Source organism: Pristiophorus japonicus, chromosome 1, assembly GCF_044704955.1.
Source record: "Pristiophorus japonicus isolate sPriJap1 chromosome 1, sPriJap1.hap1, whole genome shotgun sequence".
Taxonomy (NCBI): Eukaryota; Metazoa; Chordata; class Chondrichthyes; family Pristiophoridae; genus Pristiophorus; species Pristiophorus japonicus.
The window spans coordinates 252,972,193-252,994,525 of record NC_091977.1 but is presented as its reverse complement, the minus strand read 5'-3'; the positions used below and the strand labels follow the sequence as shown (position 1 = coordinate 252,994,525).

Sequence of the window (22,333 nt, the reverse complement as noted above, 5' to 3'; positions counted from 1 at the left end):
CTCCAATTGAAGGGGTGGAAGATGCCTGTGCGTGGATTTTTTTAACGTGTGGTGACCGTTGCACATCAGCCACCACATGGGCTTGACAGAGCTAGGCCTTTAACCAGGATGACTGGAGACCTGCTCTGCTGCACGGACCTAGTACGCACACATATTGCAGTGTGGGCTGGCCCACGCTGTAGCTGGGCCCTTGGTTGTTCTGGGCCTCGTACCCTCATTCACCGCACCTCCGCCACAAACATTCGCCGCACTTCCGCCACGATTCCTCACCGCTCCTCCACCACAAAAACAATCGCTGCACACTTTCAACAACGCCACTGAATATACAGCTACTTTAAATAGCAAAATTAACAACGACAACTTGCATTTACATAGCATCTTTAGGGAGTATAATGTCCCAAGGTGCTTCACAGGAGTGTTTTAAGACAAAACAAATAAATTTGACACCAAGCCACATAAGAAGAAATTATGGCAGATGATCAAAAGCTTGGTCAAAGAGATAGGTTTTAAGGAGCGTCTTAAAAGATGAAAGAGAGTTAGAGGCGGAGAGGTTTAGGGAAGGAGTTCCAGAGCTTGGGGCCTAGGCAGCTGAAAGTACGTCCACGGATGGTTCAGTGATTATAATCAGGGATGCTCAAGAGGGCAGAATTTGGGGAGCGCAGACATCTCGGAGGGTTGTGGGGCTGGAGGAGATTACAGAGATAGGGAGGGGCGAAGCCATGGAGGGTTTTGTAAACAAGGATGAGAATTTTGAAATTGAGGCTTTGCTTAACCGGGAACCAATGTAGGTCAGCAGGGGGGTCTTGCTGCGAGTTAGGACATGGGCTGCCACGTTTTGGATGACCTCAGGTTTACGTCGGGTAGAATCTGGGAGGCCAGCCAGGAGTGCATTGGAATAGTCAAGTCTAGAGGTAACAAAAGCATGGATGAGGGTTTCAGCAACATATAAGCTGAGGCAGGGGCAGAGACGGGCAATGTTACGAAGTTGGAAATAGGCGGTTTTAGTTATGCTGCGGATATGTGGCCGGAAGCTAATTTCGGGGTCAAATATGACACCTAGGTTGTGAACAGTCTGGTTCAACCTCAGACCGATGGTAGGGAAAAGGATGGAGTCATTGGTTAGGGAACTGAGTTTATGGCGAGCACCAAAGACAATGGTTTCGGTCTTCCCAATATTCAACTGGAGAAAATCTTTGCTCATTCAGTACTGGATGTCGGACAAGCAGTCTGACAATTTAGAGACCATGGAGTAGTCGAGAGTAGTGGTGTGGTAGAGCTGGGTGTCAGCTGTGGAAACTGACTCCGTGTTTTCGGATGATGTCGCCAAGGGGCAACAAGTAGATGAAAAATAGGAGGAGGCCAAGGACAGATCATTTTGGGACACTAGAGGTAACGGTGCGGGAGTGGAAATTGCAGATGATTTTCTGGCTACGATTAGATCGATAAGAATGGAACCAGGCAAGTGCATTCCCACCCAGGGAGAGAGGCGTTAGAGGAGGATTGAGTGGTCTACTGTGTCCAAGGCTGCAGATAGGTTGAGAAGGATGAGGAGAAATAGTTTACCTTTGTCACAGTCACAAAGGATGTAATTTGTGACTTTGATGAGAGCTGTTTCGGTACTGTGACAGGGGCAGAAACCAGATTGAAGGGATTCAAACATGTAGTTCCGGGAAAGAAGGGCACGGATTTGGGAGGGGACAACACATTCAAAGACTTTGGAAAGAAAGGGAGGTTGGAGATGAGGCAGTACTTTGCAAGCACAGTGCGGTCAAGGGTTAGTTTCAGACAATTATTCTAAAATTCCAAAAATGATATTAATTTAGTTACATAGTCCATTTTGTGAAACACAAGTCAGAGTAAGGGCAGTTCCCTCACTGAAGCCTTGCATTTATTGGATAATCTTTTCCCTCTACCTCTGTTTTCTTTCTCTGCTAAACTTTCTTTGCTAAATGGGGCTGCTGTGCTGCTGTATGGGGGCTGATGGCCCTCCTTTACCTTTCGCAAGTGGCAGTGTAGACTTAAGATAAAGAAGGGCTAATTTTCCAACTTGGTGCTCTGGCAGGGATATTGCAACCGTGGATAGATAGTGCAAGTCAAATACTCAAGTGCACAGGTTAAATTTATTAACTTAAATGGTCCGAAAATCATGTGCCAGAATAACAACAACAACAACTTTCATTTATATAGTTCCTTTTAATGTAGTAAAACATCCCAAGGCACTTCACAGGAGCATCATCAGAAACAATTTGACACTGAAACACATAAGGAAATATTAGGTCCCGTGTCAAAAAAGGGTGGTCCAATTGATAGGTTTTAAGGAGTGTATTAAAGGAGGAGGGAGAGGTCCCAAAGTGGAAAGTTTTAGGGAGGAATTCCAGAGCTTAGGGCCTCCGCAGCTGAAGGCACAGGGGCCAATGGTGGAGCGATTAAAATCGCGGATGTGCCAAAAGCCAGAATTGGAGGAGCGCAGAGATCTCGGGGAGTTGTAGGATTGGAGGAGGATACAGAGATAGGGAGAGGTGAGGCCAGGGGGGATTTGAAAACAAGGATGAGAATTTTACGGGTGCCAATGTAAGTTAGCGAGCACAGGAGTGATGGATGAATTGTTAGGATAAGGGCAGCAGAGTTGTGGATGAGCTCAAGTTTACAGATGGTGTAAGGTGGGAGGCCAGCTAGGAGAGCAGTAAAATAGTTGAGTCCAGAGGTAATAAAGGAAGGAAGGAGGGATTCAGAAGCAGACGAACTAAGGCAGGGGCAAAGATTAGCGATGTTATGGAGATGGAAGTAGACAGTCTTGGTAATGGAGCAGATATGAGGTCAGAATCTCATCACAGGGTCGGCAAGGTCTGGTTCAGCCTCAGACAATGGCCAGGGAGAGGGATGGATTCAATGCCTAGGGAATGGAGTTTGTTGTGGGGACCGAAGACAATGGCTTCGATCTGATCAATATTTAGTTAGAGGAAAGTTCTACTCATCCAGTACTGAATGTCAGACAGGTACTGGATGAGCATTGACTCTGGACCCCATGAAGTCCTCTGTGCTAGGTATAACTCCACCCACTGGAGAGTTTTCCTTCTGATTCTCATTGACTTCAATTTTACTAGGGCTCCTTGATGCCACATTCAGCCAAATGTTGCTTTAATGTCAAGGGCAGTCACTCTCACCTCACCTCTGTCATTTAACTCATTTGTCCATGTTTAGACCAAGGCTGTAATGATGTCTAGAGCTGAGTGGTCCTGGCGAAACCCAAACTGAGCATCGGTGAGCAGGTTATTGGTGAATAAGTGTAGTTTGATAGCACTATCAACAACACCTTCCATCACTTTGCTGCTGATTGAGAGTAGACTGATGAGATGGCAATTTGCCAGATTTGATTTGTCTTCCTTTTTGTGGGCATACCTGGGCAGTTTTCCACATTGTCAGGTAGATGTCAGAGTTGTAGCTGTACTGGAACTGCTTGGCTAGTTCTGGAGCACAAGTCTTCAGCACGACAGGCAGGATTTTGTCGGGGCCCATAGCCTTTGCTGTATCCAGTGCGCTCAGCCTATCTTGATGGAGTGAATCGAATTGGCTGAAGACTGGCTTCTGTGATGGTGGTGACCTCAGGAGGAGGCCGAGATGGATCATCCATTCGGCACTTCTGGCTGAAGATGGTTGCAAATGCTTCAGACTTGTCTTTTGCACTCGTGCTGGGATCCACCATCATTGAGGATGGGGATATTCATGGAGCCTCCTCCTCCTGTTAGTTGTTTAATTGTCCACCACCATTCATGACTGGATGTGGAAGGACTGCAGAGCTTTGGTCTGATCCGTTGGTTGTGGGATCGTTTAGCTCTGTCTATAGAATGCCGCTTCCGCTGTTTAGCATGTATGTAGTCCTGTGTTGCAGCTTCCCCAGGTTAGTACTTCATTTTTAGGTACGCCTGGTGCTGCTCCTGGCATGCTCTTCTACACTCCAGGGCTTGGTCCCTGGCTTGATGGTAATGTTAGAGTGAGGGATAATGCCGGGCCATAAGGTTACAGAGTGTGGTGGAATACAATTCTGCTGCTGCTGATGCCCCACAGCGCCTCATGGATGCCCAGTTTTGAGTTGCTAGATCTGTTCTGAATCTATGCCATTTAGCATGGTGGTAGTGCCACACAACACGATGGAGGGTGTCTTCAGTGTGAAGATGAGACTTCGTCTCCACAATGACTGTGTGGTGATCATTGCTACCATTGCTGTCGTGGACAGATGTATCTGTGACAGGGAGATTGGTAAGGACGAGGTCAAGGTTTTTCCCTCGTGTTGGTTCTCTAACCACCTGCTGCAGGCCCAGTCTGGCAGCTATATCCTTTAGGACTCGGCCAGCTCAGTCAGTAGTGGTGCTACCGAACCAGTAAAGTCCCTCACCCAGAGTAGAGTGCCCTTGCTACCCTCAGTGATTCTTCCAAGTGGTGTTCAACATAGAGGAGTACTGATTCATCAGCTGAGGGAGGGTGGTAGGTGGTAATCATCAGGAGGTTTCCTTGCCCATGCTTGAGCTAAAGCCACAAGTCTTCATGGGGTCCGGAGTCAATGGTGAAGACTCCCAGGGCCACTCGCTCCCAACTGTATACCACTGTGCTGCCATCTCTGGTGGGTCTGTCCTGCCAGTGGGACTGTACATGCCCAGAGATGGTGATGGAGGAGTCTGGGACATTGGCTGAAAGGTATGATTCTGTGAGTATGACTATGTCAGGCTGTTCCTTGACTAGTCTGTGGAACAGCTCTCCCGATTTTGCCACAAGTCCCCAGATGTTAGTAAGGAGGACTTTTCTGGATCAACTTGGCTGGGTGTGCCGTTGTCATGTCCGAAGCCGGTGACGAGATCAATGTCCAGTTTTATTCTTCTGATTGTTTCTTTTAGCTGTTTGTTACAACTGAATGGCTTCCTGGGCCATTTCAGAGGTTAGTTAAGAGTCAACCACACTGCTGTAGGTCTGAAGTCACGTATAGGCCAGATCAGGTAAGGACGGCAGCTTTTCTTCCCTAATGGACATTAGTAAACCAGATGGTTTTTTACGACAACCAGATAGTTTAATGGTCACCATTATCGACACTAGCTTTTTGTTCCAGATTTATTTAATTCACTGAATTTATCGTCTCCAGCTGCCATTGTGGGATTTGAACTCACATCTCTGAATCATTAGTCCAGGCCTCTGGATTACTAGTCCAGTATCATTATCACTATGCTACCTTTCCCATAATGTCCTGCCATCTTCAAAGGTTTGTGCACAAGCAGCCCAGGCCTCTCCTTTCTTGCACCCCTTTAAAATTGTACCATTTAGCATGTATCATCTCTGCTCATTCTCCCTACCAATTGTATCACCTCACACATTTCTGCATTAATAGTTCATCTGCCATGTGTCTGCCCATTTCACCAGCCTATCTATGTCCTCATGAAGTCTTTTACTATCTTCCTCAGTTGACTCCACTTCCATGTTTCGTGTCATCTGAAAATTTTGAAATTGTGCCCTGTACCCCCAAGTTCAAGTCATTAATGTATATCAAAAACAGCAGTCATGCTACTGCTGAACCCTGGGGAACACAACTGTATACCTCCCTCCAGTCTGAAAAGCAGACATTTACCACAACTCTCTGCTTTCTATTCCCTAGACAATTTTGTATCCATGTTTTTATCCCATGGGCTTCAGTTATGCTAACAAGCCTGATAAGTCCATATACACAACATCAACTGGACTGCCCTCATCCATCCTCTCTGTTACCTTATCAAAATATTCTATCAAGTTCATCAAACACAATTTGCCCTTAATCTGTGCTGGTTCTCCTTTATTAGTCCATGCTTGTCCAAGTGGCTGTTAATTTTGTCCCGGATTATTGTTTCTAAAAGCTTCCCCACCACCAAGGTTTAACTGACTGCCTGTAAATACCAGGTTTATCCTTTTCCCCTTTTTTGATCAAGGGTGTAACATTGAAATATACAATATTCTGAAGGGGATTGACAGGGTAGATGCTGAGAGAGTGTTTCCCCTGGCTGGAGCATCTAGAACTAGGGGGCACAGGCTCAGAATAAGGGGAAGGCCATTTAGGACAGGGATGAGGAGGAATTTCTTCACTCAGAGGGTTGTGAATCTTCGGAATTCTCTGCCCCAGAGGGCTGTGGATGCTGAGTGTCTAAATATATTCAAGACTGAGATAGATAGATTTTTAGAATCTTGGGGAATCAAGGGATATGGAGATCGGATGGGAAAATGGAGTTGAGGTCGATGATCAGCCATAATATTATTGAATAGCAGAACAGGCTCTAGGGGTCATATGGCCTATTCCTGCTCCTATTTCTTATGTTATGTTCTTATTAGCAATCCGCCAATCCTCTGGCACCACTCCTGTATCTAAGGCGCAATGTAGCGGCCACGATCTTACTTCCCTCAGCAACCTAGGATGCATCCCATCTGGACCGGGTGACTTATCCACTTTAAGTACTGCCAGCTTTTCTAACACCTCCTCTTTATCTACTTTTAGCTCATCCAGTATCCCGGCAACCTCCTCGTTTACCGTAACTTTGGCCAAGTCCTCTTCCTTGGTAAACACTGATGCAAAGTATTCATTTAGTGCCTGAGCCAAGTCTTCTGCCTCCACCAATACATGAACCTTTTGGTCCATAATCAGCCTAATGTGCCTCTAGAGGACCTTTGGATTCCTTCTATGTTAGTCACCAATCTATTCTCGTATTGTCTCTTTACCCCTCTTATTTCTTTACTTGTCCTCTGTACTTTTTATATTCAGCTGATTCTCCCTTGTATTATCATACTGATAATATTATCTGTCATACGCCCACTTTTCTATTTCATCTTAATCTCTAACTTCTTCGTCGTCCTGGGAGCTCTGGCTTTGGTTACCCTCCCTTTCCATCCTGTGGGAATGTACCTCGGCTGTACTCAAGCCATCTCGTCTTTAAAGGCCACACATTGGCCTATTACATTTCTGCCTGCCAGTCTTTAACTCTTAATTTGCCCAGGAATGATCCCTCCTCAATTCGCTGAAATTAGCCCTCCTCCAATTAAGTATTTCTATTCGAGATTGCTGCTTGTCCTTCTCCATAACTAATCTAAACCTTATGGTACTATAATCACTATTCCCGAGATGCTCCCCGACTGTGACATTCTCCACTTTTCCTGTTTCATTCCTCAGGACTCGATCCAGCAATGCCTCCTTCCTTGTTGGGCAGGAAACACAATAATCAAGAAAATTCTCCTAAACACACTTCAGAAATTCCTCCCCTTCTCTGCCCCCAACATAAACATTGTCCCATTCAATACTGGGGTAGTTAAAGTCTCCCGGTTTCAGTACTCTATAGTCTTGTACTGTTCAGTGATTTCATTGCTAATCTGCTCCTCTATCTCCTTCCCTCTATTTATTGTCCTGTAAAATACACCAAGTAGTTTAATAGCTCCTCTATTGTTTCTCACCTCCACCGAACAGATTCTGTCTTTGATCCTTCAAGGACATTCTTTCTTTGTAGCACTGTACATTTTCCTTCATTAAAACTGCTATCTCTCCTCCTTTTTTGCCTTTCCTATCTTTCCTGAATACTTTGTACCTAGGAATATTAAGCATCCAATCCTCCCTTCTTTTGAGCCAGGACTCAGTTATCTCTGTTACATCACAGAATCATAGAAATTTACAGCACAGAGGGAGGCCATTTCACCCCATCGTGTCTGCACCGGCCGACCAAGAGCTATCCAGCTTAATCCCACTTTCTAGCTCTTGGTCCGTAGTCCTGTAGGTTACGGTACTTTAAATGCATATCCAAGTATCTTTTAAATGTGGTGAGGGTTTCTGCCTCTACCACCCTTTCAATCAGTGAGTTCCAGACCCCCACCACCCTCTGGATGAAGAAATGTCCCCTCATATCTCCTCTAAACCCATCCCCCCCCCCCAAATACTTCAAATCTATGTCCCCTGATTGTTGGCCCCTCTCTGCCAAGGGAAACAGATCCTTTCTTTCCACTCTATCTGGGCCCCTCATAATTTTATACACCTAAATCAGATCTCTCCTTAGCCTCCTCTGTTCCAAAGAAAACAGACACAGCATCTTCAATTATATTCTCAAGTGGCTATTTGTGCCTGCAGCTCACCAACCTTATTACCGAATTTCGGCATTTACACACTTGCACTCCAAACGTAACTTAGACCTCTTCGCATGTTCTATGATCCCAGTCCTCTGAGCACCTTTTTTCGACTTTTTAATACTACATCCTTGTACACAACCCCACATGGTCCAATCCCGGGAATCAACATGTGCACAAATACGCCTGAAAATTTGAAATTGAATCGGGCCATTTTTCAGACTTCCAGAGGGGACACCTCATGTGAAAATGACATCTGTTTTAAAGCCCCTCAGGGAAATTGGTGTCGGGCTTTCCCTGCTCAGGTGTCCAGGCATAGATGTGGCCCAGCCAGCTGTCGGCACCAAAAATGACATAGTATTAGATAGAATGTACAGCACAGAAACGGTCCATGCTGGTGTCTGTATTCCACAGGAGCCTCCTCCCACCCCTCTTCAGTGTACCCTGTCAGCATAACTTTCTCTTACTTTGTCCCTCATGTGTTTAAATAACGTCCCTTTAAAAAAGTAAATTCTGTTTAATTAAAAGCAGATTCCTACCAGTCAAGATTGCCATCTCTAGTAAGAGACAGACAGGTGTAAAATAGACGCAATCTCAGGAACCAACATGTGTACAAGTTCGCCTGAAAATTGTCCGACCTGCAGCTTTTCACTTAAACTACTCACTTTTGTAGCAAGTTCCACATTCTCACCACTCTCTGAGTAAAGAAATTTCTCCTGAATTCCCTATTGGATTTATTAGTGACTATCTTATATTTATGGCCCCTAGTTTTGGTCTCCTTCACAAGTGGAAACATATTCTCTACGTTTACCCAATTTGATCTTTCCTGATACAGGCAACTCTCGATTATCCGGGTCCCTCAAAAATTGGGCTATTCTGGGTAAACGATTTTTCTGTTCGGGTGAGTCTACTTTTTAAAGTTAAAACTTTAATGAATAAATACAATCGTTAGGGCGAGTTTACATTTATAAGTTAAAACTTTAATGAATCAATACTATCAGCTGCAAACAGTAACAAAAGATGGACATTACCAGCATGCATGTACAGGTTCTGTGCCTGGAACCCAGTGTCGGCATTGCCCCCGTTAAAACGTCAGCGGCGGCCGCGAGAGACAGCGGCTGCAGCAGTGCGCACACACACACACCAGCAAAGCAAGGGCAGAGGAGGGTGATTTTTACAGTGAGTGAGAGAGAGAGAGAGTGTGTGAGAGAGAGAATGTGTGAATGTATGAGAGAGAGAGAGTGTGTGAGAGAGAGAATGAGCAAATACAAATGAGCACAGTGTTTGGAAGGCGATTTTTCCAAATTATTTGGAGCTGTCTTTTCACTTGCTCACAACAGAATTTTAAATCCCGTTACAACGGTTTCCCGTTGGATTCGTGTACGGATAATCGAGAGTTGCCTGTAGTTATAATCTCTCAGTTTTGGTATCGTCCTTGTCAATTGTTTTGTACCTCGTCCAGTGCCTTTATATCCTTTTTGTAATATGGAGACCAGCACTGTGTACAGTGCTCCAAGTGTGGGTCTAACCAAGGTTCACGACAAGTTTAACGGAACGCCTCTGCTTTTCAATTCTATCCCTCTAGAAATAAACCCCAGTGCTTTGTTTGTATTTTTAACCTACATTGCTACTTTTATTGATTTTTCTATCTGTACCCCAGATAGCTTCGCATCTCCATACAGGGCCGGATTTTTGGCTCGTTGCCGCCTCTGTTTCTGCCCCAGAGGTGCTGCAATGGCAGCGGTGAGCTCATCCGGGTGGGCGGCCAGCTTCCAGCGCCCCACCGGGGTTTTCGGAGTCAGTTTCGGCGGGGTGCAGAGCAGTACCGCCCGAAAGAGGCGAGCTGGTGTACAACGCCCCTGTGAAAACTTGCAGTCTGAGCTGTAGCGGCTGCAGTGAGGGAAGTAATGTCAACCTCAGGTAGGTGTGATTGTTTTTTTTTGCAATTTATGTTGTGGTGGTGTGAGTTATTTATTGGGAATGTTTTTGGTGTTTTTTTAAAGTTTTTTTTCTCCCCAGGCCTCTCTTTGAGCGCTCCGAGGTCAGCTGTTAGGCTCGGGATTTTCGCATGCTAAACTGGCCTGTAGAATCTACCAATATTTCGCAAAGATTCCTTGTACCTTTCCCCTGCAGAGGAGAAAAATCCCTTTTTGGACTTTTAAAATGAGTTTAAAGGGCAGATGAGGCCTGCAGGGGATAAAAGGGGATGCATTCATGGAGACCGCCCCCCAGTGTTTGGACTCATAGGAAAGGGAATTTAATTTGGAACTCGATGAACATTTTGGTATTCTAGGAAAAACTCTGAGGACAATACCTAAGAGCTTTACAAGTTTAAGATCTCTAAAGGAGCATGTTGGAAGAGACTGCCAGAACAGAGGGTGGGACTTCACTCAGGAATTGGGTATTGGTGCTAATTCAATTTGTCTGGGAGAATGAGTCAATCGATAACTAACAAGATCTATGAGGCATAAAAATTCGCTCCCTAGGACATAAACGCATCAAGAGCTATCAGGCTAATCACCGGAGACCATTAGTGGCATGCATGTGCAAATAGACCTATAGAAATCACAGGCCCAGCCAAACGGCCCAAGAGTTTAAACACTGCTTCAACAATGCCAACCGGTGATTTTCCACATTACCACATCATAATCAAATTACTGCTGTATGAGCCCGCCAAATTCTGATAAAGAAGAGAGCTCAAAACTAATGAGCAGCTCCCTTGAAACAAAGAGCTGGGCCAGATTTGGTGGGAGATAAGGAAGCCTTTTTGGGGTATATCTATTCCCAGTTTTACAAGGGAAAATGCACAAGCAGCAGGAGGTGGGGAGTGAAGAAATGGAGTAGTGGAGAAAACTACAAGAAACCATCAAGGACCGACCAAGCACGCCGACAGCAAGAGGCACACGAAACGGAAGGTTGTCAGCAACCAAATTGACAACCCGGGCCACTACAACCAGCGAAACGACCAATCGAAACCAACTCAGCAAAAACTGAAGAATCGACATTTATTTCCACTCTACAATCTACTTCTGAACGACCAACGGGTGAGACATTACCTAAAAGGACTAACTAAAACTATTCCTAACCAAAGAAAGTGGGTACTTACCCCATACATCCAAAACGCGACTTACCGCATCAGCGGATTCACCCTAACTGAAGACTACGCAGTCCGAAGTCCTCTCCTCCGTCCGGGGTACGGCTCGCCTAGAAGGCAAAGTACAGCGAACCCCGAAACCGCGATTCACCGGCAACTGTCCAACGGGATTGGTGAGCATAACCCCCTGAACCCCCAACGCTATAACTTAGTTAGTTTGGGGAATTGGGAGGGGGAGGCTGAGATAACTTGTGTAAATGTATCTGCATTCTCCTCTTTACCCCATTTAGAGTTTAAGCTTTATTCTTTTCCCCACAGGCTGTATTTTGACATTTTATTCAATGTGTTGTACCCCTCAGTGTGTATTGGTATCACTATTCTGTGTATGTTATTAAAGGTGTGCCTTTTACTTCTTTTTAAACACAAAAAACCATACCTGCTTCCTACCTTGAAACCGATTGTCTGTCCAAGTCTGTCACAGTCCCTTCATAATTTCAGAGTCGAGAACCAAGGGTGTGGGAGCGATTCGGAACCGCTCATATAAGGTCAGAAGGGAAAGCTGGCCCCCTGAAAACCACCTCGTACAGGTCAGCACCCTAAGAAAGGTGTGCAACGCCTCCCTTAGCACTCTGCCCCACACTCAGGGCCCAGCTGCACAATTTTGCTGACTGAGTGGCAAACTTTTTCCAGGCGGTATCAGGACTGCCCCACTGTCATTAACACCCCGAAATCTTAAAAGCCAAAAATCCAACCCTGTATAGACTCTTATTTTCCAAGGAGTATGTGGCCTCCTGATTCTTCCTACTAGGATGCGCCACCTCACACTTATCTATATTGAAATTCATTTGCCAATTACATGCCCATTCTACAAATTTATTAATGTTCTCCTGTATTTTTTCGCAGTCCTCCTCAATATTAATTCTTCAATTTGGTGTCATCCACAACTTTTGAAATTGTACTTGCGATTCACAAGTCCAAATGGTTTATATAAATGGTGAATAATAGTGGTCCCAGCACCGATTCTTGTGGAACACCACTTCCCACCTTTTGCCAGTCAAGCTCTACTCTCTGTAACCAGCTTGCTATTCATTGTGCTATTTGTCCCCTGACTCCACATGTTCTGACCGTAATCATTAGTCTACTGTGTAAACAGGAGTAGGCTTTATCGAATGTATTTTGAAAATCAAAATATATTACATCATTTACATTACCCTCGTCTACTCATTCTGATACTTCAAAGAATTCAATAAGGTCGGTCAAGCGTGACCTTCCCTTTTGATATGCTGACTACTCTTTATTATATTTTCAGTTTCTAGATGTTTTTCGATTACATCTCCCTAGTAAAGATTTCATCACCTTTCCTGCCACACCATCTGTTCTATAGCCCCTTTCTATCTTAAATGTCTTCTTTTTGATCTCTTCCTCCAATGTCATGACAGGATAAGTAACTTGATTTAGGAATTCATGTGGAGCCTGGTGGAGCAGGAGTGGACCTGCCGGCTCCAAGCACTCCTGACGGCCGCTGCCAGACGTGCCTGGCCCCATCCTGCTCCTGGCTCCTCCTGGAGGATTGCTGCCGCTGAGGCAACTGGCCTAAAATTCATTTGTGGAGATGCAAGATCTGTTTGGGGAGGTGCAACGGGTAATTTTGGGCTTGAGCTTGGTCCTCGCGGTTCAGGGGCCTGCTACCTGCACAGCACCGAGATCGGGCCCAGACAATTTGTTACCCCACATTGAAGGAAAATTACCTTCAGTAAGTAGTGGGCAAACTTTTTATTTGATTTGAATCGGGTTGCCAATCATTTAGCAGGAGTCTCTCGGAATAGACAATTAGGGGTGGATTTTTCTGGTTCTCTCCGCTCAATTTTTCGCCCCGGAGCGGTGGCAATGGCAGCGGTGAGGTGTTTTGGCTCTAGCTTCGGGTCCAGTTTTGCGGTGGTGTGGAGCAACACTGCCCAGAAGAGCTGTGCCGGTGTGCAATTCCCTTGGTTGCGACATCGGCATGAGTTTGGACTCTTGCCCGACCCGTATGCCCCGCAACGCGCCCCGCAGTAAACGCCTGTGAAATCAGGCGGTCCAACTGTCATGTATCCTACATGGCTACTGTTGGTACTATCACAAGGTGCGCCACCAGAGGGCACAGCAGTGGGAGACTTGTAGGTTACCTGTACAGGTGTGCCTGGCCTAGTATAAAAGGCCTATAAAAGGCCGGCCACCAGGTGTGATCCTCGCTCTGGAGTTAACGAATAAAGGACTAAGGTCACTACAGTTCAAGTACAACACATTGCCTCGTGGAATCATCTAAGGACACTACACCAACGATACCGACTGCAAAGAGGTAAGTAATGGATTCCTAAGGTAAGTGTGATTGTTTTTTCTTTTACATTTAGTTGTGATTTGTTTTGTGGTGGTGTGGACAATGTTTTGGGAAAGTTTTTGTGGATTTTCTTAGATTTTTTTCCTCCCCCCCCACCCCCATCTCTCGGAGCGCTCCCGACCCGGCTCTTTAGCTTGAGAGTTTCCCATGCTGGCGCCCAAGAGAGATGTACAATACCTCCCTTAGTGCTGCGCCCCCTGACTCAGGGCCCAGTTGCCCAATGTTACTTATTGAGGCGCAAACTGTTCCCGGACGTAACCTTTACCGCCCCGCTGCCATTACCGCCCCAAAAACATCAAAGCCGAAAATCCAGCTAATATGTCCAGAGCATTGCTGCCGGTGACTCAGGAGAAATGGTCCTTATAGGCACAGGTTCGCATGTGTACAGAGCCCTGACTGTCATAATTTGCAAACAATCTGCAAGAGAAACACAAACTGGGGAGAGAGAGAGAGAAACACACACAAACTGGGCAGAGAGAAAGAGAGAGAAAGAGAAACACAAACTGCGGAGAGAGAGGGAGAAACACAAACTGGGGGGAGAGAGAGAGAGATAAACACAAACTGGGGAGAGAGAGAGAGAGAGAGAAACACAATCTGGGGAGAGAGAGGGAGAAACACAAACTGGGGGGAGAGAGAGAGATAAACACAAACTGGGGAGAGAGAGAGAGAGAGAGAAACACAATCTGGGGAGAGAGAGGGAGAAACACAAACTGGGGGGAGAGAGAGAGAGAAACACAAACTGGGGAGAGAGAGAGAGAGAGAAAAACACAAACTGGGGAGAGAAAGAGACACAGACACAAACTGGGGAGAGAGATAGAGGGAGAGAAACGCAAACTGGAGAGAGAGAGAGGGAGAGAAACACAAACTGGGGAGAGAGAGAGACACACACAAACTGGGGAGAGAAAGAGAGAGAGAAAGAAACAAAAACTGCAGGAGAATGAGAGATTTAATGAGGGGCTGTGATATGCGCTGTTGTATGATGTGTTTTGTTCCAGGGATCGGGCAACTTTGGTGCTAAGCCTCAGTTCCTGGAAACTAGGAACCGTGGTGGGCTGTAGGAGTCAGTGAATTGAATTAGGTTTGGTTTTGCTTTAATTTATTATTTTTATAACTTTCTGTTTATTGTAAAAAGTCAGAAATTGGACAAAAACTTCAGTTAGAAGTTAATTATATGAATGATGTTTTGCTGAATCAATGGGGTCAAGTTTCGGGTCATGCCTAGAATGGCACAGCCCCAACATTGACGCCTGTTTTACACGCCCAAAAGTAGGACAAAAACTCATCTTGGAATTCTCGGCCTCCCTGCAGGTTCCTCGGAGCTCGGCGTGGCGCGCAGAGATCAGCGGGGGGCGGAGCCACAGAGTCGCGCTGATTCTGGAAGTGCAGGGGGCGGGGCTAACTTCAATGCGAGGATGTCATGCCGGCAGCCCTGCGCATGCGCATTGGAGAGTGCGCGCGCACGGGCAGTAGGTCACAAACATTGGCACTCGCCCATTTTTAAAGGAACGAAGAAAAGTGCTGATTTGTTTCGTGGACCTCTGGAAAGGCTTGGGATTAAATCTTGGTGATTTTTTTGTGCCGGAAGGAGTGCTTTTAGCAGCACTGTTGAAGAAATCACCTGCTGAAATCAGTGAGTGCTGCTTTTTGCTGCTAAACTTCCAGAACAAGTGCTGCATAGGTGCATGCAAAATAAGAACTGTGTGTTTTGAAAAATAAGAGAGTCAATTCAATACAGCAATGGAACAACGTCCACCAAGAACAAAGAATGGAGATAGCTGCTGCAATAAGGGCAATCAAATGACACCCCCATGAAGAAGTGAACATTCATTGCGATGTGGATGAGAGATGATTGTAGCCTTTCTTTGCTGCTTTTGTTCTTGTTCTTGATGTAGGTGTAGTAGAGCTTTTCACATTGCGATTGTTTTGTAACTTTTGTAACTTTACAAGTTTATGTGATCTTAAAGTTTTTAAGTGATCTTCAAGAGTCATATTAAAAAGAAAAGTTTGATACAACAAATATTTGATTACAGTGACGGTAACTTTTCAAAAAAAATTTTTTTGATTAAAACTGAATCGTGTTCCATTAACACAACACAACGTAGGAACAACTCCAAAAAATAAACATGTCCATGCGCAACAGTTGTCGCAGAGCCCTCAGGCATCAGTAATTGAAGCGTTCATGGATGAGCTGCAGGCGCAGGGCTCGAGCAATCATTAAAGGAACACGATGGACGGCCCTCCTCCGACCTCGTGCTCCGGCATCAGGCACTTGCAGGGGCTTTCCTGATCGTCGTCATCATCTTCATCCTGCTCTTCCAAATTATTATCATCAGGCACTGGCCCCTCATGTGGGTCTTCTGGTTCCACTACCAGCTCCTGCTGCCTCATGATGGCCAAGTTATGCAGCATGCAGCACACAACAATGAAGTGACCGACAATCTGAGGAGAGTATTGCAAGTGGCCTCCGGAATGGTCCAGGCATCGGAATTGCTGTTTCAATATGCCAATGGTCCTCTCTATGATGCTGCACATTGCAATGTGCGCCATGTTGTATTAACGGTCAGCTTCTGTCCGTGTCACGCGTAGTGGCGTCATGAGCCAGGTGGCCAGGCCATACCCTTTGTCTCCCAGTAGCCAGCTCTGCCCTTCAGGCTGCTGCTCAAACATGTCGGATATAACGCTGTCACGTAGGATGAACGCATCGTGGGTGCTGCCAGGGTATCTCGCATCGACTGACATGATGCGCTGCTTGTTGTCACAGACGAGCTGCACATTGATGGAGTGGAAACCTTTTCTATTCCTGTACTGCTCAGAATCCTCCACAGGTGCTCGCAAGGCTATGTAGATACAATCAATGCAGCCCTGTACCTTTGGGAAGCCAGCAATCCTGAAGAAGCCCACAGCCCTCTCATGGATCGCTTGTGCGGTCATTGGGAACTTGATGAAGTCATTCCTCTGCGTAAATGCAGGCATGTATTGCACATTGAGAGATGGCGCACACATCTCCAATTGTAGCCTGAAACGATCCCGAGGCATAGAAGGCAAGTGCAGCTGTTACCTTCACTTCAACAGACAAGGCAGTTGGCGTTCTGCTTCTGGTCTGCAAATCTGCTCTCAGCATATCACAGATCTCAACGACAACTTCTCCACGGAAACGCAGCCTTTTGACACAATCAGTCTCACTCATGTCCAGGTACGAGCGCCTGGCTCGATATTGCCGACGTGGTCTCCTGCCCATCAGCCTACGGGCTATGACGTTCCTGGTGCGGTGAGCTCTCATCAATTCTCTCCTATGCAGTCAATTGCTGGCGAATGGTGTTGACAATGCAGCATCCATACTTGAATTACAAATTTAACTTTTAAACTGGCTAGCTGACTGGCTCTCCCTCCCAGTGCTTTGCACACCCTGTCCCCTGGCCGAATGGCCTCAGCCTCCTTCACAGCTCGAAGGCTGTTTCCTATCTCTTCGGCTGCCGTCGAGCCACTGCCGCCGCCCCTATCCTATGGCCGAATGGCCTCAGCCTCCTTCGCAGCTCGAAGGCTGCTTGCTGTCTCTTCACCTGCCATCGAGCCACTGACGCCGCCCCTGGGCCCTACATGGAAGGCCTGCCTGAAGCACCGCAGCTCGAAGGCTGCTGCTGCTGCTGCTTCACACAGGTAGGAATATTCAATATTTTTTATTTGCTTTTTTAATAATTTTTTATTCAGGATGGCTCTTTATTTGTATAAGTAAGACTGTTGAATGCTTGTAGAATTTAATTACTTCCCTTCCCCCCCCACCTTCCCCTCGCTCCTACCCCGCCACCCGCTCGTTCCCTACGTGATTTGTAAGTGTGGGCAAGGTTTTTCTGAGCGTACAAAAATCTACACTTACTCCATTCTAAGTTAGTTTGGAGTAAGTTTTCACTGCCTAAACTTGCAAAACAAGCGTAAGTGGCCGGACACGCCCCCTTTGTCAAAAAAAGTTTCATTTTGGAACTGTTGTAACTCACTAGAACTGGAGCAAACTAAATGCCGAGAATTGCAATTTTTAAGCTACTCCATTCTAAACCAGTTGCTCCAAAAAAATAGGAGCAACTCAGGCCGAAACTTGACCCCAATGGAATTCACTCAATGTTTCTCATTGGCAATTACTGTTAAAACATCACAGAGTCGTTTTTATTTAAACATTACATATCTGTAAATCTTTTCATTATTTTGCATTCTTTCCTTGATTTGCAGATTATGTTATTCATCTAACTGCAAAAGAAAAAGTGAAATATTTTACTCAGGGCTTGGTGGCACTGAGACACTCGACTAACGTAAAATGCACTAACATTTACAGAGTGTCGACACAGGTCATGTGATTAAATGGCATGTGATTAAGCATCACATGAGCAGTGTTGCGAGATGGAATACCATGTGATCAAATGTGACATGATCAAATCTCAACAACAACAACTTATATTTAGATAGCACCTTTAATATAGTAAAACATTCCAAGGCGCTTTACAGGAGTATTATAATGGGATAGAAATTCCGACGTCCCGGACCTGTACGAAGTTTCTACGGACCTGGGAAGGCAGCGGAAAAGCTGGTTTTCAGTGCGCAATGCACATGCGCTTTTTCGGCTGGAGCTTGACAGATCGTAGATATCTCGGGAGCGAGGACAGTTGTACGGGCAAGATTGCGGGATTTACGCATATCTTGCCTGGCAAATGTCCTCAAAAATCTTATGCCTGAAAAAGCAGGTGCATAACCTACTTTTGCAGGCGTAAGAGTTTAAAAACCTATAAAAAACATGATAAAATAAAATTTTGAAAAACATAATTATGTTAAAACCCTGCCTTCTCAGGTAATGTTATCTTAAACTCTAACCCTAACTTTTTTTTTAAATCGGCAATTTTTTTTCTTTAAAAAACATGTATAACAACTTTACTTTCTATTAGTGTATTGTGTGAGATGTTTTTTTAAATGTTTTATATAGTGTTTGTGCGTTTTGAGGTTTTTCTCATTCATAGTAATAGGAGATTCGTAACTTAAGAATCTCCTATAACTATGAATGAGAAAATACTTACCTGTGATTGGGTGTCCAGGCACATGTGACTCCTGCGCATGTCCCAACGAGCATGCGCTGCGATGCGTAGGGAGAGGAGGCCTGTTGATCGGGATTTCGAGCGGGCGCAGTAGCTTCAGGTAAGTGCGCATTTTATGTCTATTATTTAGTGCTTTGCCTGCAGGAAGTCCTCGAGAGGAATTTCTGCCCCAATACAAAATATTTGACACTGAGCTACATAAGTAAAGATTAGCGCTGGGAGGTAGGTTTTGAGGAGCATCTTAAAAGGAGGAAAGTGAGGTAGAGAGGCGGAGAGGTTTAGACAGGAAATTCCAGAGCTTGGGCCCAGGCAACAAAAGATCGATGGTTGAGCGATTATAATCAGGGATGCCCAAGAGGGCAGAATTAGAGGAGCGCAGATATTGGGAGGGTTGTGGGGCTGGAGGAGATTACAGAGATAGAGAGGGCCAAGGCCATGGAGAGATTTGACATCCGAGAGCCACTGTAGGTCAGTGAGCACAAGAGTGATGGGTGAGCGGGACTTGGTGCGGGTTAGGACGTGGGCTGCCGAGTTCTGGATGACCTCTAATTCACGAAGGGTAGAACGTGGGAGGCCAGCCAGGCGTCCTTGGAATAGTCAAGTCTAGAGATCTCCTGGACTATGTCAAAGCAGAGTTGACAACCCTCTTTGGGAAGGCCACAAAAGCACAGAGATGGGATTGGTAGATATGGTGAGTAGGTAGCTGAGTAGTGGGGTTGATTGATGGAAAAGTACTGGCTTTTTCAATATTTGCTACATTTCAATATGCTTCATATAATCCCTTGTGCTTTTTTAAGCAAAAAGGTTTAGCCAACACTTTTTCATGAAGGCAGTTTCCCTGCAAACTATTGGTTTTCCAAACAGGCAAAGACAGTGAACAGTGAAAGCTTTAAGGTTTAAATGTGAACAACATGATCTTATTGAATGGTGGTGCAGGCTTGAAGGGCCGAATGGGCTACTCCTGCACCTATTTTCTATGTTTCTATGTTAACATCTTCACTTAGTATAAATTGCAACTATTCTTCTGCTTGAGAAAGGAGAAGTATGCGGAGGGAATCATAATATAAACAGTGAGCTTCCAGAGAATTAAGAGTACCTTGTGCACATTTCTGCTTCTGCTGTCGAGGAGTTCCAGGCGAATGGTGATGTAATCAACATCAGGAGAGGGGGGGCTGAGGTGATGGTAGCGAAGGCCCATTATAAGGAACTCTTCACAGTCTACTTTAAACGTCTGAACCTCCGTCAAATCGTCCTGGCTTGGCCCTAGTCCCCATTCTGATGGAAAACACAATGCTCTGATAAACATGGTGGCTGAAATCCATAACGTTCACCTCAATGAAGGACAACACTCAAAGAATAAGGGAGCAGATTTATAATGATTTCTACAGTCTGCGGTTTTTATCTGACAATATCATCTTATAGTCATCTGGTGCAATTGCGCAGATCAATCATCACATTAGAATATGTCAAATTAAAGATACAAGCCGCTGAGGCTGGAAACCAAAATAAAAGCACAAAGTAGAAAATAGATTAGTCTGAAAAATAAAGGCAGGTTAATGTGGCAGGCGAGACTGAAATGTTTTCCCCCTTTTCTTTCCCTTTTAGGTGCTAATACATACTGGGCCAGAAACTGAGGTTGGAGGCCTCCAACCACAAAAACAATTACGAAAATACCTGGTGGTCCCGGAGGAACGAGCAATTCGGCTCTAAGGCCTAGATGCACAGCCCAGCACAGAGACCCATGCATCCCAGGAGCGTAAGAACATAAGGAATAGGAGCAGGAGTAGGCCATACGGCCCCCTGAACCTGCTCTACCAGTTAATACGATCATCATCGATCAACTCCATTTTCTCGCCTGATCTCTATATCCCTTGATTCCCCAAGACCCCAAAAATCTATCTATCTCAGCCTTGAATATATTCAGAGACACAGCATCCATAGCCCTCTGGGGCAGAGAATTCCAAAGATTCACCACTCTCCAAGTGAAGAAATTCCTCCTCATCTATACGCCTGCTTTTACCAAGCATAAGAGTTTGAAGGACATTCGCAGGGAAGGAGTTGGGCAAATAGCCCAAATCGCCAACTGCAAAGGCCCTTCTCCTGGGGATGCATGCGATCTGTTAAAAGAAATGTTGACAGATTGCAAGTGCCGGGTTTAAGTGCATGTGCATGTGCAGTGCAAGCCTAAACCTAGAACTTGCAGGGCCTCTTCGTACTCATCATACGCACCCAGATAAGCTGCAATTTATGGCCCACTATCTACCAGACCAACATTCCAATTGGCTTTTTTCACCTTCAAGCTAATGAACAATTTATCACACAGCACATAGTACAGGTGCATGCCTCACCTGTCATGCTGGAGTCTCCAAGAATTAAAGACTTACCTCCAGGATGCTGTGTAAGTCACCCGGGAGAAAACTATCATAGCGACAATACACTGGGGGCGAGAGTGGGGGGTGGTAACCTGCTGGGGCCTGGACTTCCTGCTCCCGTCACAGAAGTCCCGCCCCAACTGCTGAATTGGGCTTGTGTGCTCCACTTGTTTAGGGGTAGTTCCAGCGGCGCTAACGGGGCGAATTTCTTCTCTCAGAGGGTTGTAAATCTGTGAATTTCTCCGCCCCAGAGAGCTGTGGAGGCTGGGTCTTTGACTATATTTAAGGTGGAGATGGACAGATTTTTGAAAGATAAAGTAATCAAAGGTTATGGGGAGCGGACAGTGAAGTGGAGCTGAGTCCATGATCAGATCAACCATGATCTTATTGAATGGCAGAGCAGGCTCGAGGGGCCAAATGGCCTACTCCTGTTTCTATTTCTTATGTTCGAATGTTCGTATGAAATGTTCAGCACTATGTGGATGCTCTGACACGCTTCAACGCCCCTCACCTATGCTTAAAGGGAGGGCTGCTGCGCACTCTGCAAAGCCTCTGCTGGACCACCAGGGCAGCGTGATGCTGGGGCCAAAACGGAGTGCCAGGCTGCACGATGGCGGCCCTGGCCGTGCTAAGGGGGACGAGCTGAAGCAGTCTCGAGAGCCAGCAGAACGTTAAGGATGGCAGCGCGGGACAATGGCGACCTCCCCTTTAACTTCCGTCCCACGAGCGGATGTCAGCCAGCTCTGCGACCCTGGAAGCTAGCATTGACCCCTACCTCACGGGGAAATTTCCCCGGGGAGCGGAAAGTGGCTGGCACACCACGCCGCGGGGTCGCCTCGTACGGCGATGATGTCATCACCGATTGCATGGCGTCCCGTGGCACTACCCAAGAACCAAGAGCTCAGAGCCAGCCCATCTGACAGACACATAATTCAACGGGTGAGGCGGATGTGAGTTAGGAAGTATTTTCGGAACATGGAAGACGCTTCCCATAGTGTCCAAAATCCAATCAAAGGATTCTAAGAATTGTGAAATATCTTATTTTGATTTCAGAAAATAGTTTAAAGTTGCAGTGTAAATTGTTGTTGATTTACTAATTTATCTTGCTTCAGTATAAATTTACATCTCATAGGCAGGAAAAAGAGTGGGAGAGCGATAGTGATAGGGGATTCAATTGTAAGGGGAATAGATAGGCGTTTCTGCGGCAGCAACCGAGACTCCAGGATGGTATGTTGCCTCCCTGGTGCAAGGGTCAAGGATGTCTCAGAGCGGGTGCAGGACATTCTAAAAAGGGAGGGAGATC

At 45.8% G+C, this 22,333-nt stretch overlaps 1 protein-coding gene across 1 annotated transcript in view; it reads right to left on the bottom strand.

Annotated features, from left to right (window-relative positions):
• Positions 1-22,333, bottom strand: part of frem1a (Fras1 related extracellular matrix 1a) — a 352,151-nt gene that overhangs the window by 283,848 nt on the left and 45,970 nt on the right. The window contains 1 exon segment of the mRNA XM_070877990.1: positions 19,755-19,895. Coding sequence (XP_070734091.1) covers positions 19,755-19,895 — 141 coding nt within the window.